The sequence below is a fragment of the Xyrauchen texanus genome, chromosome 3, assembly GCF_025860055.1.
Source record: "Xyrauchen texanus isolate HMW12.3.18 chromosome 3, RBS_HiC_50CHRs, whole genome shotgun sequence".
NCBI classification, from domain to species: Eukaryota; Metazoa; Chordata; class Actinopteri; order Cypriniformes; family Catostomidae; genus Xyrauchen; species Xyrauchen texanus.
Genome location: NC_068278.1, coordinates 15,600,676 through 15,612,748, shown reverse-complemented (window position 1 = coordinate 15,612,748; position 12,073 = coordinate 15,600,676). Strand labels below are relative to the sequence as shown.

The 12,073-nt window shown below is 39.4% G+C and overlaps 2 protein-coding genes across 2 annotated transcripts; both read right to left on the bottom strand.

Annotated features, from left to right (window-relative positions):
* Positions 1-1,863: 1,863 nt before the first annotated feature.
* LOC127627516 (alpha-ketoglutarate-dependent dioxygenase alkB homolog 4-like) lies at positions 1,864-4,942 on the bottom strand. The gene is made up of 3 exons (XM_052103929.1): positions 4,814-4,942; positions 4,135-4,326; positions 1,864-2,721 (listed from the first exon to the last, which is right to left on the bottom strand). Exons 1-3 carry the CDS (start codon positions 4,940-4,942, stop codon positions 2,203-2,205), a joined length of 840 nt encoding a protein of 279 aa, XP_051959889.1. The 3' UTR covers positions 1,864-2,202.
* Positions 4,943-5,702: 760 nt separating this feature from the next.
* Positions 5,703-7,859, bottom strand: polr2j (RNA polymerase II subunit J). Its single transcript, XM_052103943.1, has 4 exons — positions 7,774-7,859; positions 7,208-7,297; positions 6,922-7,096; positions 5,703-5,833 (listed from the first exon to the last, which is right to left on the bottom strand). The coding sequence occupies exons 1-4, from the start codon at positions 7,824-7,826 to the stop codon at positions 5,798-5,800; spliced, it is 354 nt and encodes a 117-aa protein (XP_051959903.1). The 5' UTR covers positions 7,827-7,859; the 3' UTR covers positions 5,703-5,797.
* Positions 7,860-12,073: the final 4,214 nt, after the last annotated feature.

The following is a 12,073-nucleotide window of genomic DNA, read 5'->3' as shown; positions in this document are numbered from 1 at the left end:
TTTTGATACTCTTGGTTGGAAAATTTCTTTACCTGCAGAAGTTATTTACAAGCTGCACACGTATTGAACTTTATAAAGACTTGACAAATTACTGACAAACAAATACAAACGATAGGATGTATTTGTAGATTTGGTTTCCACTGATTTTAGATCCAATACAACCAGTGATATCTTTATTTTCCATGTTATAAAATATTCAGTGAGCTTGTTGACAAGTGAGAGCACGCACAAATGATTCAGCAAGTCACAGACATGTGACTAACAGAAATGGAATAATGTGTCCCTGAACAAAGGAAAAAGTAACAAAAGTGGCCACCAGCTGCATTAAATGCTTCAGTGCATCTCCTCCTAATGGACTGCACCAGATTTGCCAGTTCTTGCTGTGAGATGTTACCCCACTCTTCCACCAAGGCACTTCAAGTTCCCATACATTTCTGGGGGGAATGTCCCTAGCCCTCACCCTCTGACAGGTCCCAGACGTGCTCAATGGGATTGAGATCTGGGCTCTTCACTGGCCATGGCAGAACACTGACATTCCTGTCTTGCAGGAAATCATGCACAGAACGAGCAGTATGGCTGGTGGCATTGTCATGCTGGAGGGTCATGTCAGGATGAGCCTGTAGGAAGGGTCCACACGAGGGAGGAGGATGTCTTCCCTGTAACACACAGCGTTGAGATTGCCTGCAATGACAACAAGCTCAGTCCGATGATGCTGCCACACCACCCCAGACCATGACAGACTTTCCACCTCCAAATTGATCCCGCTCCAGAGTACAGGCCTCGGTGTAACGCTCATTCCTTCGACGATAAACGTAAGTCCGACCATCACCCCTGGTGAGACAAAACCGTGACTCGTCAATGAAGAGCACTTTTTGCCAGTCCTGTCTGGTCCAGCGAAGGTGGGTTTGTGCACAAAGTCGTCGTTGTTGCCGGAGATGTCTGTAAGGACCAGCCTTACAACAGGCCTACAAGCCCTCAGTCCAGCCTCTCTCAGCCTATTGCGGACAGTCTGAGCACTGATGGAGGGATTGTGCATTCCTAGTGTAACTCGGGCAGTTGTTGTTGCCATCCTGTACCTGTCCTGCAGGTGTGATATTCGGATGTACCAATCCTGTGCAGGTGTTGTTATATGTGGTCTGCCACTGCGAGGATGATCAGCTGTCCTTCCGGTCTCCCTGTAGTGCTGTCTTAGGCATCTCACAGTACGGACATTGCAATTTATTGCCCTTGCCACATCTGCAGTCCTCATGCCTCCATGCAGCATGCCTAAGGCATGTTCATGCAGATGAGCAAGGACCCTGGGCATCTTTCTTTTGGTGTTTTTCAGAGTCAGTAGAAAGGACTCTTTAGTGTCCCAACTGTAAGCCGTTAGTGTCTTAATGACCGTTCCACATGTTCATTAATTGTTTATGGTTCATTGAACAAGCTTGAAAAACTTTGATTAAACCCTTTTAAACGAAGATCTGTAAAACTATTTGGATTTTTACAAAATTATCTTTAAAATAGTGTCCTGAAAAAGAGTTATGTAGTTTAAGGGTTTTGGGAGACTGACTCAATTGCGTCATGGGAATCGGTGGTTGCTCCTGGGCTCATTTTGAGGGCTTTGTTGGCCACAGTTCTTGGATTGGTGGATTTTTCTCTGCAGGACTATGGGTTTTGTAGTTGTCTACCATGAATTCCGCTATCCAACACAATTTTTTAATTAAGTTGAAGTAACGCATACAGGTGGATTCAATGGAAGAACATACCATCAATAAACAAGCTCAGGGCTCATGGTAGACCTGTCTTTAAAATTCTATAAGTTATCATTAAAAATCAATTAGTCAATGGAAACAAAATTAATTTGATTTTTTCTTCAGTTGTTCTTTATTTGGTTGTGGCATCAACACAATTCTGCCATATTGAGCAGGTATTAAGTCATGTTTCAAGCACACAAATTTAAACCGAAACGTGAAATATTTAGATTTAATGTAAAAGGCACAGATAGAACTATTTTTATTCAATATAGTTGATTAATCGTTTAAAAGGCTTCTTGAATTAAATGATTGCATTCAAAACTCCAACTTATTTTATCCAACAGAACACGGTGTACAATGTAAATAGTGTTTATATAAATTAGAATAAAAAAATCATCACTTTACAGTTGTGTGTTAAGAAAACTGAACATACATTTCACTTTGGACATAAATAGGCAGAGATGGCTTACAGTGGTACACCCTTGAAGCTCAGTGCAATATCTAACAACTCAGATCCCAACTTTTCCTGTACCCCACCCTGTAGAAACTCAGCCGACAGCTCTCTGAAGGTACTGCACACTCTACGGCTGTGAATGTCTTTTCTGTGAATGGCATGTTTCCATCGAAGCCGTGCCTCTCCATAAAGTACAGCCAAACATCTCCGCGGTAGATGCACTGCCACTCTCACCTCCCCTTTGTCCATGTCTCCCCATCCTCTATCCAAACTCATTGTGAAGACGGTGTTAGAGAGCAGGTTAATGGTTACCAAATGCTCTCCCCTTAACCAGCTGTCATCTAAGTGAGGGTCAATTGCAGAGCCCCTCATTGGATCATAGTCCAAGTTGCACTGTTCTACTGGTTTGAAGGAGGACAACAAAGGTGCCTGTGTCATCCTATTAACCAGGTAACTGCTGATCGCGGGGAGGCCAGTGAAGTCCCCCACACGGACCCGCTGTTTTTTGAAGTTCACCTTTGGCCCAAAGTCCTTCAGATAAAGGAAAAATATATTTTTAGTTGGATGTTATTATGACGGCATCAACTCAAAGTTGACATGTCAAGCAGTGACAGCAGTTTCCTAAAGTCTGTTATGCTATACATTATCTAAAACACAATGTGTATAATTATTATACATGCAGTTTATGATGTCATATTGAGACTACATGGAATATTTGTACTTTTAACATTTTTAATCGCACAGCAAATGCATTTAATTGAACTGCAAAATGCAATAAATTTCGTCAAATCGAGCGCAATCAGTTAATTTTCTATGGCAGCCAGCATCTCTCAGTGGCGAGAAGTGGCGCATCCATGGCCGGCGCATCTTGGGTGGTGTGGGCATCAGAGAAAAGTTCAAGTGCGGGCAACATTATGATAATGAGCTTGGACGTGGTTCTGCGGCAACCTATTGGAATATAGAAGTGCTCTGCTCTAGTGAAGTCTAGAGAACATAACAGTGTAAACTTTGGTTCCCACCAAACAATAGCTTCGGAAACAAAATGGAGGAGAAACGAATTATTGCCGTGGCAGGTTTTCCCACAATATACAATCTGTCCCTGTTTGTTTACAGGGATATATGCATTTTATTTTGGTAACAAACAACCATAATTTTAATTACTTTCTGCCATCGATCGATTTCTTACTTTCACATTTAAAAGATTTCATGAGGATATACGCTACTTGTGATATGTCGGCAAAAAGATACCGGTCAACATGTCTGGATGTTTTGTGGCCCCTTTAAATATAGTTCACAAATCCAAGCATTCCGAACTAACGTTGTCGCCTATTTCAACTATGTCAGAGCATCCACGAATCTTTGATAGCGTTGTTGGCAGGGCAGCCAGAGTGAATTTTGATGCTCTAGCCTCCTCTTGTCTGAACGCATGGTTGGCGAGTGTTGACGCTGACTACCACCCCTGGAGTCGCAAGTTTGAATCCAGGGTGTGCTAAGTGACTCCAGCCAGGTCTCCTAAGGGAGGGTAGAGGCACATAAATAACCTCCTTGTGGTTGCGATTAGGTGTACTCGCTCTCAATGGGGCGTGTGGTAAGTTGTGAGTGGATCGCAGAGAATAGCTTGAGCCTCCACATGCTGTAAGTCTCCGTGCCACATCGAGGACCAACTAAGTAGTAGGATTTGGTCATTCCAAAATGGGAGAAAAGGGTATAAAAAAATAAATGAAAAAAATTTGACCAGTTACAGCACCTAAAATATACACATTTATGTAAATATTGATGCTGTATAGAGGCTATTTACATTTCACAATTGCAAATTAAACAAGAGCTGTAAGTATTTATCATTGTAAACAACATATAGAAAGGAAAGAAAGAGGAATAGAGAGAAATGTATAAAGAAAAATAAATGTAGACAACTGATACATTGCAAAGGTATTCCTAAATCACCTGTTTCCGTCGGCCTGATTGAGACTCTTTCCAGACATTTTCGTCCATTCTTGCGACTAGCTCTTTCTCTTCATCTTCCGAGACAAAATCCTCCCACAAAAACACTCCAGGAAACGCAAAGGACTGTTGAACACCTTTGTCCTCTTGGACTGCTGACTTCGACATGGGATCATAGGTGAAATCATAATGTATCTGTTGCAGAACATTTGGGAAAAGTGCTCAATGTAACATATTTACAGATTCCAGGTAATTTTGTCATTGTGGACACCTAAGGTGTAGCATAATTTATACAATAGTTTTAGGTACATATGCCATAGTAGAAATTCACTATTTACAGTAAACCAGGATCAATTTAGTCACTGAGTAAAAGTGTCAAAAAACAGGACGAGTTCAGTGATTCTAACATGGCAGCCACCATGTGTGGACCTTCTCCATGTAGAATAAAACAGATTTTAAAAGGTTACTGATATGACTGAAGTCTTCATTTCATGTGAGTGGTAATAATTTTATATATTTGTTGCAAAATTACAATGTATTATTTTAGGAGTACAACCTTTTAAATAGAGGATGTGCTCCTTTAAAAATCACAATCGTAAGGATTTTTAAGCCAAATCAGACATCAGAACTCAACTTGTGAGATTAAGGGTTTAAGTCTGTCTCAAATGTACTGTTTACTTACCAGCTCATTCTTATGCAGTATGTTTTGCTTAGACTGCTCTTGCTCGCATCTCAGGCAAGTTCGTATTCCTTTACAACCACAATCAAAACGCTGCCTCTGTCCGGTAGCCATCAAGCCACAAATGCGCATCACTTTAATGTGTCCCCTTAGAAGCAACTACCTGAGGCTAAAATAGTTCCCAATTTACACAATAAAGATGGTAGATGCTGTAGCTACACCACCCGATGGCAAAAAGCACGTTTTTCCATAGACACCCATTCAAAAGTAGCCGTGTTTTATGACGAAATACCAAATATCATGATGTGTGTCGGAAATCCAGTAACTCTGGTAGTGACGATTCTACCTGACCAACCAGTGATCTGCAGAATTTTGACGTCACATTTAATATCGGCTCGGCTCGCTCGGAACCTTGACCGAGGTGGTACTAAAAAAAGGTTCACGTACCATGTACTATCCACAGTGGAAAATCCCAAAAAAGCATGCCAAGTCCAGCTGTACCATGCAGTGGAAAAGCCCATATAGAGATGAACAGGGATGTTAACAGATAGCTCTCTCCTGGTATTTTAGAGCTCCATGGTTAAGACTCAAATAAATCAAACAACATTTTACATTTCTCAACAACAACAAAAAAAATCTAGGAAAAAAAAGGGACATTTATTAATGGCAAAAACCAAAAGTACATCACAAATGAATGGGACCTCTAAAAATAATTATTCTCTTATGCATGAATTTACTGTGCAATTAAATTTTTGGAATGTTCAAATTTAAGAATCGTGAAAGACACATTCAAAGTTCTTAACCTCAATCTGGTTACAGACTGTTGAAGGTCTCTTATTATTTAAATGAGAGCTTGTCAGTCACCCTCTTAATATTTGAAGAAAATAAATAAATGGGATTATTTAAACACTGTAGCGCATTGTAAGAACCCAGTTTAAGTGTGGAAATTCAGTCCATTGTGAATTAGTTGTAGACTGCAACGGTTCTTCATTCTATTCCCTCCTGCTTGTCTTTGATGGCAACCTAAAATCAAGAAAACATCAAATCAATTTCTAAATGCACAATACAGACTTCATGAAAACAAAGGTGACAATAATATTCAATCAAAATGTTTACAATTTCTCAAGAAAATGTGAGTAGTGCTCGTCTGTGTAGAACTCGGCACCAAGATACCAGACGATGATCTAGACAATTTATAGCAAGTTGCTTAGGTGTTCTTAGTGATTGCTTACTGGACCTAGTCAAAAGAGCCCATCCCTAAATCTCAATGATATTCTGGTCTCTCGATATGACAAAACTATAGGATGTTTTTGTGTGTGCATGTTTTATCATCCGCCATGCAAAAAGCACAAGTCCTCTTACATGTAAAAGTAATAGTACAGCCCAACAATCATTCTAATTTGTGGCAAATGGTGCAGGATGAATTACCCATTTATGTTTAACACTAAGGGTTAAGAACAAACAACTAATAAACAATACTGTCATTTAAATCACATCACCAATCAATAGCCACGTTTCCACTATTGTACAAAATGAGGGCATGCTAGTGCGCCAGGGCCAGTTGCGTTCCCACCGTCACTCCCGGGGCTTCATTGTGTCTCCTGTGGGCCAACGGCCAAGCACCCTGGACCACCGATTACCCCTGGGCCAAAGAAGACAATTGGGGATTGAGGTGGGTTCAATGTCAAAGGCAGAGTTTCGCTGAATAAAATGAGTCCGATCGACAGCATCTCTGGAAACGAAGACGTGATTAAGTATATAGACACGGAACTTGCCAGGCTGTGTATCTAGCGCACATCAGTAGAGATTCTGGCATACAATTCAGTGTTAATTTCAAGGGCTACCTAGTCTCCAGAGTCTGATATCTCAGCTTGAATTCCCCCTTGCTTCTGAAATGGGTGGGTGTGTGACGTTGGCACCAGGGCAGAGTATTAAGGGTGGGTTTTAGGGCAATGCTGTGGGGCTATTGGCACGATGGTGGGAATGCAGATCTAATTTGTTCTTGTGGCTCGAGGCTATTGCCCCCGGCAGAGCAGTTGATAGCTCTGGCTCGCACTGGCCCGATAGTGTAAAAGCGACTAATGTATAAAAACAGACAGCCATGCACATACCCTAAACCGCTCCTCTAGCAGTGAGAGCTCACTGATCAGATCAGTGATTGCATTAGTAAAGGCTTCCTGCGGACTGTAGTCTGGTGTTGTCTGAACACGGATCACAATCTTGTGCTCCAGAGGGTGGGGAACTTTATATCCAGCAAACAGCACCTGAGGATCCTTTAGCAGTTGTCTGAAAGATAAAGAAAGTGTCATAGGGTTACAACACATAAGCTTCCAACATAATGGCACCGTAAGAACAATGATTGAAATATGAATGGTGGATCAAGAATTGTGTGCTTACGACCGAATGATGTTCCCCAGCGTGTGGTCCTCCTTATTCAGTGTAAACAGACATGCATTGGGCACTTTTGTGTCCTTAACTATTGTGATCCTGTAAAAGGAATTTAACAAGAATGTTAATAGTTCCAGAACTTCATGTTTGAGCTCTCTGACCGTCAAACTGACCTCGGCCAATTCTTCCCCCACAGTCAGATGTTTTATTTAATTGCACACATTTCTGTGAATGGGGACATTTTCTCTTTGTCATTACATAAAAAAAACATAGTAGTAGTACCACAGCACTCTTTAATGTACGCAAACATGCTATGCAGTGAAATAAAAGGTGCAGTCTTGTACAGTAAATCCATCTACCCATTCAATGTAAAAGTTAAAAAAAGTTATTAAAACTCAAATTTTAACATTGTTGTAGTGCATTAACATGGACTGCTTAGTCGTAGTACTTGCTGTTAGCCAGAAAGCTAAACACTTTGCAAGAATATCTACTGTGTTCACAATGAGCTTTTATTTTATTACAGACAGCTATCAGTTTGTCACTTAATAGTAAAGATCACGATATACTGCACTTACTTTTTCTCTCCCTCAAACAACAAAAACGACTCGAATGCTGGTGGCGCGTTCATCCTGTTTGAAAACCAGCACCACTTCTACTAATAACGAGCTCGTACTGCACTGCGCATGCGCACAACATAACTGGCAAAAGGCCTAATGTGAACAGTAGTGTTGTTGATTTAAGACCGCTGGAGGGCTGTGATGAGCCGTAGATCATAATATGATGTACCAGAGCCCTTTTACCATGGATAGTCTACAAGGTTAGCAACAAAATACATACCTGTGGCCGGTAACACAGACGAGAAGACAAGAGGCCGTTTATTTATATGGATGTCTATGGAGGAGACGCTTCAGTATGCTGAATAAACTTCTTTTGTGAGGAAACAGCTCATCGCTTAATGAACTGACCACCTGTACGCCAATTTTCAACACGTTTTTTTGTCCCTTGGTGTTATGCATTACAACACACTCTGAAAGTTTATATAAAAAAAAAAATAAATAAAAATCACTCTAATTGAAATGTTTCAAACAAAGCACGTTTTCTTGGGAATATTCCCATTTACATCCTGTTTGTCTTTTGCCATATCATTTTGACTAATAATAGCCAGTTCCTCAATGACATGTAAAATGCTTATTGCTTATTTGTGCTCAGTGATAATAAAATGGCACTTTATGGTGACCACCTCTTCAAGTTTCAAAAGAATGCAAAAGTACAATTCAGAAGTCTAATAAATTATTATTACATTATAGACTCACAAGTGTTATGAAAGCATATGATACGATTTGGTAAGAAACAAACAAAAAATAATGTATTGTATTGAAAATGTTCACTGACCATTGATCTCCTGTGCGCATTCATGATAGGGCACGAGAGCAACAGTTCACACGGCACCCTCACGAAATTGGGGCGTTCAAGTGAAAACATGTTCTGTTTATCTAAAAACAGGTCCTCCACAGCAACAGCGACAACAGAAACCAACACAGCTGCACACAAAACAGAGAACAGAACTTATTAAACATGTCTGAAGAGTTTGTAGTCGAAGAATGGATGCATTTCTATGTCCAGCCTTATTTTTTATGGAGTACTCGGAAATTAAACAGAAACATAAAGTAGGCCACCGGCAGCCGCAAACACACAGTGTCCTAACCTGATGAAGAACCATTGATATCTATGACATGTAAAGTTTGTGATGTCTGCTAAATCTCTGACCAACAAGAGCGACAGGATGTCCAGCAAGAAGATGGGAACTTGTTGTGGTACGTAATGTGAGGAGGTACAATTTATTGTTTTTTACAGAACTACTGCAGGTTTTTTCATTGTTGTCATTTTTTTTAATGTTATTTTGTGCCAATTTTCTGTTTACATGTAACACATTGCTAAAAAAAATACATTTACTGTATACATACAAATGTGCATATCCTTTTTCTATGAAATCAAGTCATCGGTTTTGATCAGCAAGCCATGTGCATTTAGTTATTGTTCAAATTGTAGAGAAAAGTACTTACTGTTTTGCACACATGTGCCAAAACACGTGCAATTTGCTTAAATTAATAAGAAATTCAAATCTGGTGTGAACACCAGATAAAAGGTATATTTTCTACTCTGAAAAAAAATATTTAGTAGTTTAGTTAATATAGCAGAGAAGGTTAAGTACTTTCTACATTGAAGAAGTTAGTCTAAGCGTGAACTTGAAAATATTAAGTAAATTCTACATTCAAATATGTAAAAATGAATACTCTAGCTAATATGTAAATATTATTTATGATTGTTTGTTATTTTTTACAATGTGTCATCATATATTAATCATGAAGTAGAACAGCTTTTCATAATTATTGATAATTTGAGTAAATTTCACTGGTAAGTAAAATAAGTCAATTTTACTTAACTTTTCAAAGCTGGTGTTCCCAGCATGCACTAGGCTTGAATAATTAATGAGATTACATGGTTTCACCATTTTTATTGTTGTTTTGTTGTTATATTTGGTAACTTTTTGTTTTGTTATTAAGTTATTAAGTTATTAAGTTTTCTACTCAAAATTATTGTCACCAAGTGTGGAGGTCTGAGTGCTTCTTTCACATTTTTATCGCCAGTACTGCAAGGTGATAGTATTTTTTTAAGTGTATGGCAATCAGAGTTTTTGTCCTAAGCAGCCGTGATGAGCGACAATACATTCTATCATTCGCATTCACTTGTTTTCTATTTTCAGCATTGCGCGGGTAACGCCATCCACTGTGAACTGGCACCAGTCCAAAAATGTATAAAATAAACAAATAAGAAAGGGCATAAAAATGCATAAATTCTTTGACTACAAACTCTTCAGACACATTTAGCAAGTTCTGTGCTCTTGTTCCCTATCACAGGATATAAGCGGTCAGTGAACATTTTCACATTAGATTTCAGTTTGTTTCTCAACAAATCTTATCGTATACTTTCATAACAATCACGAGTCTTATGTAATAATTTATTAGACTTCTGAAATGTACTTTTACATTCTTTTGAAGCTTGAAGAGGTGGTCACCATAAACCGCCATTGTATGACATCACTGAGCACAATATTTTCTCAAAAATTTTCTCTTTGTTTTAAGAAAAAGACAGAAAGTCATATGGGGTTATGACAACACAGGTGTGGGTAAACAATGACTGATTGTTTTTTATTTTTGGGTGAACTATCCCTTTAAAAATCCACATATTTTCTGGTACAAACAGGTGCGGTTTTGTTGGTTTTGTATTACAAATGCAATACATAGAAGGAGAAATATCATAGGCTTCAAACCAAAATAAACTCTGTATTTATGTGGGTGTGTTTACATATGGGAGTAGGATAGTATAGCCAGTATAGTATGTCTAGTAGGTGTGGGTGAAGAAATCTCTCAAACCACATGACTTTCACAAGATTCTTCACTCCTTCCACATTTGATGTACTTGAATAATGAGTCAGAGCCAAAGATTTTGTTTTTTATTTTGTATATAAAGACCTTGTGGTTGTGCAAGGATTGAACTATTAACCTATTTAACAAATACGTACATTCAGGTCCATAAATATTGGGACATCGACACAATTCTAATCTTTTTGGATCTATACACCACCACAATGGATTTGAAATGAAACGAACAAGATATGCTTTAACTGCAGACTTTCAGCTTTAATTTGAGGGTATTTACATCCAAATCAGGTGAACGGTGTAAGAATTACAACAGTTTGTATATGTGCCTTCCACTTTTTAAGGGGCCAAAAGTAATGGGACAGATTAACAATCATAAATCAAACTTTCACTTTTTAATACTTGGTTGCAAATCCTTTGCAGTCAATTACAGCCTGAAGTCTGGAACGCATAGACATCACCAGACGCTGGGTTTCATCCCTGGTGATGCCCTGCCAGGCCTCTACTGCAACTGTCTTCAGTTCCTGCTTGTTCTTGGGGCATTTCCCTTCAGTTTTGTCTTCAGCAAGTGAAATGCATGCTCAATCGGATTCAGGTCAGGTGATTGACTTGGCCATTGCATAACATTCCACTTCTTTCCCTTAAAAAACTCTTTGGTTGCTTTCGCAGTATGCTTCGGGTCATTGTCCACCTGTACTGTGAAGCGCCGTCCAATGAGTTCTGAAGCACTTGGCTGAATATGAGCAGATAATATTGCCCGAAACACTTCAGAATTCATCCTGCTGCTTTTGTCAGCAGTCACATCATCAATAAATACAAGAGAACCAATTCCACTGGCAGCCATACATGCCCACGCCATGACACTACCACCACCATGCTTCAATGATGAGGTGGTATGCTTTGGATCATGAGCAGTTGCTTTCCTTCTCCATACTCTTCTCTTCCCATCACTCTGGTACAAGTTGATATTTGTCTCATCTGTCCATAGGATGATGTTCCAGAACTGTGAAGGCTTTTTTAGATGTTGTTTGGCAAACTCTAATCTGGCCTTCCTGTTTTTGAGGCTCACCAATGATTTAGATCTTGTGGTGAACCCTCTGTATTCACTCTGGTGAAGTCTTCTCTTGATTGTTGACTTTGACACACATACACCTACCTCCTGGAGAGTGTTCTTGATCTGGCCAACTGTTGTGAAGTGTGTTTTCTTCACCAGGGAAAGAATTCTTCGGTCATCCACCACAGTTGTTTTCCGTGGTCTTCCGGGTCTTTTGGTGTTGCTGAGTTCACCGGTGCGTTATTTCTTTTTAAGATTGTTCCAAACAGTTGATTTGGCCACACCTAATGTTTTTGCTGTCTCTCTGATGGGTTTGTTTGGATTTTTCAGCCTAATGATGGCTTGCTTCACTGATAGTGACATCTCTTTGGATCTCATATT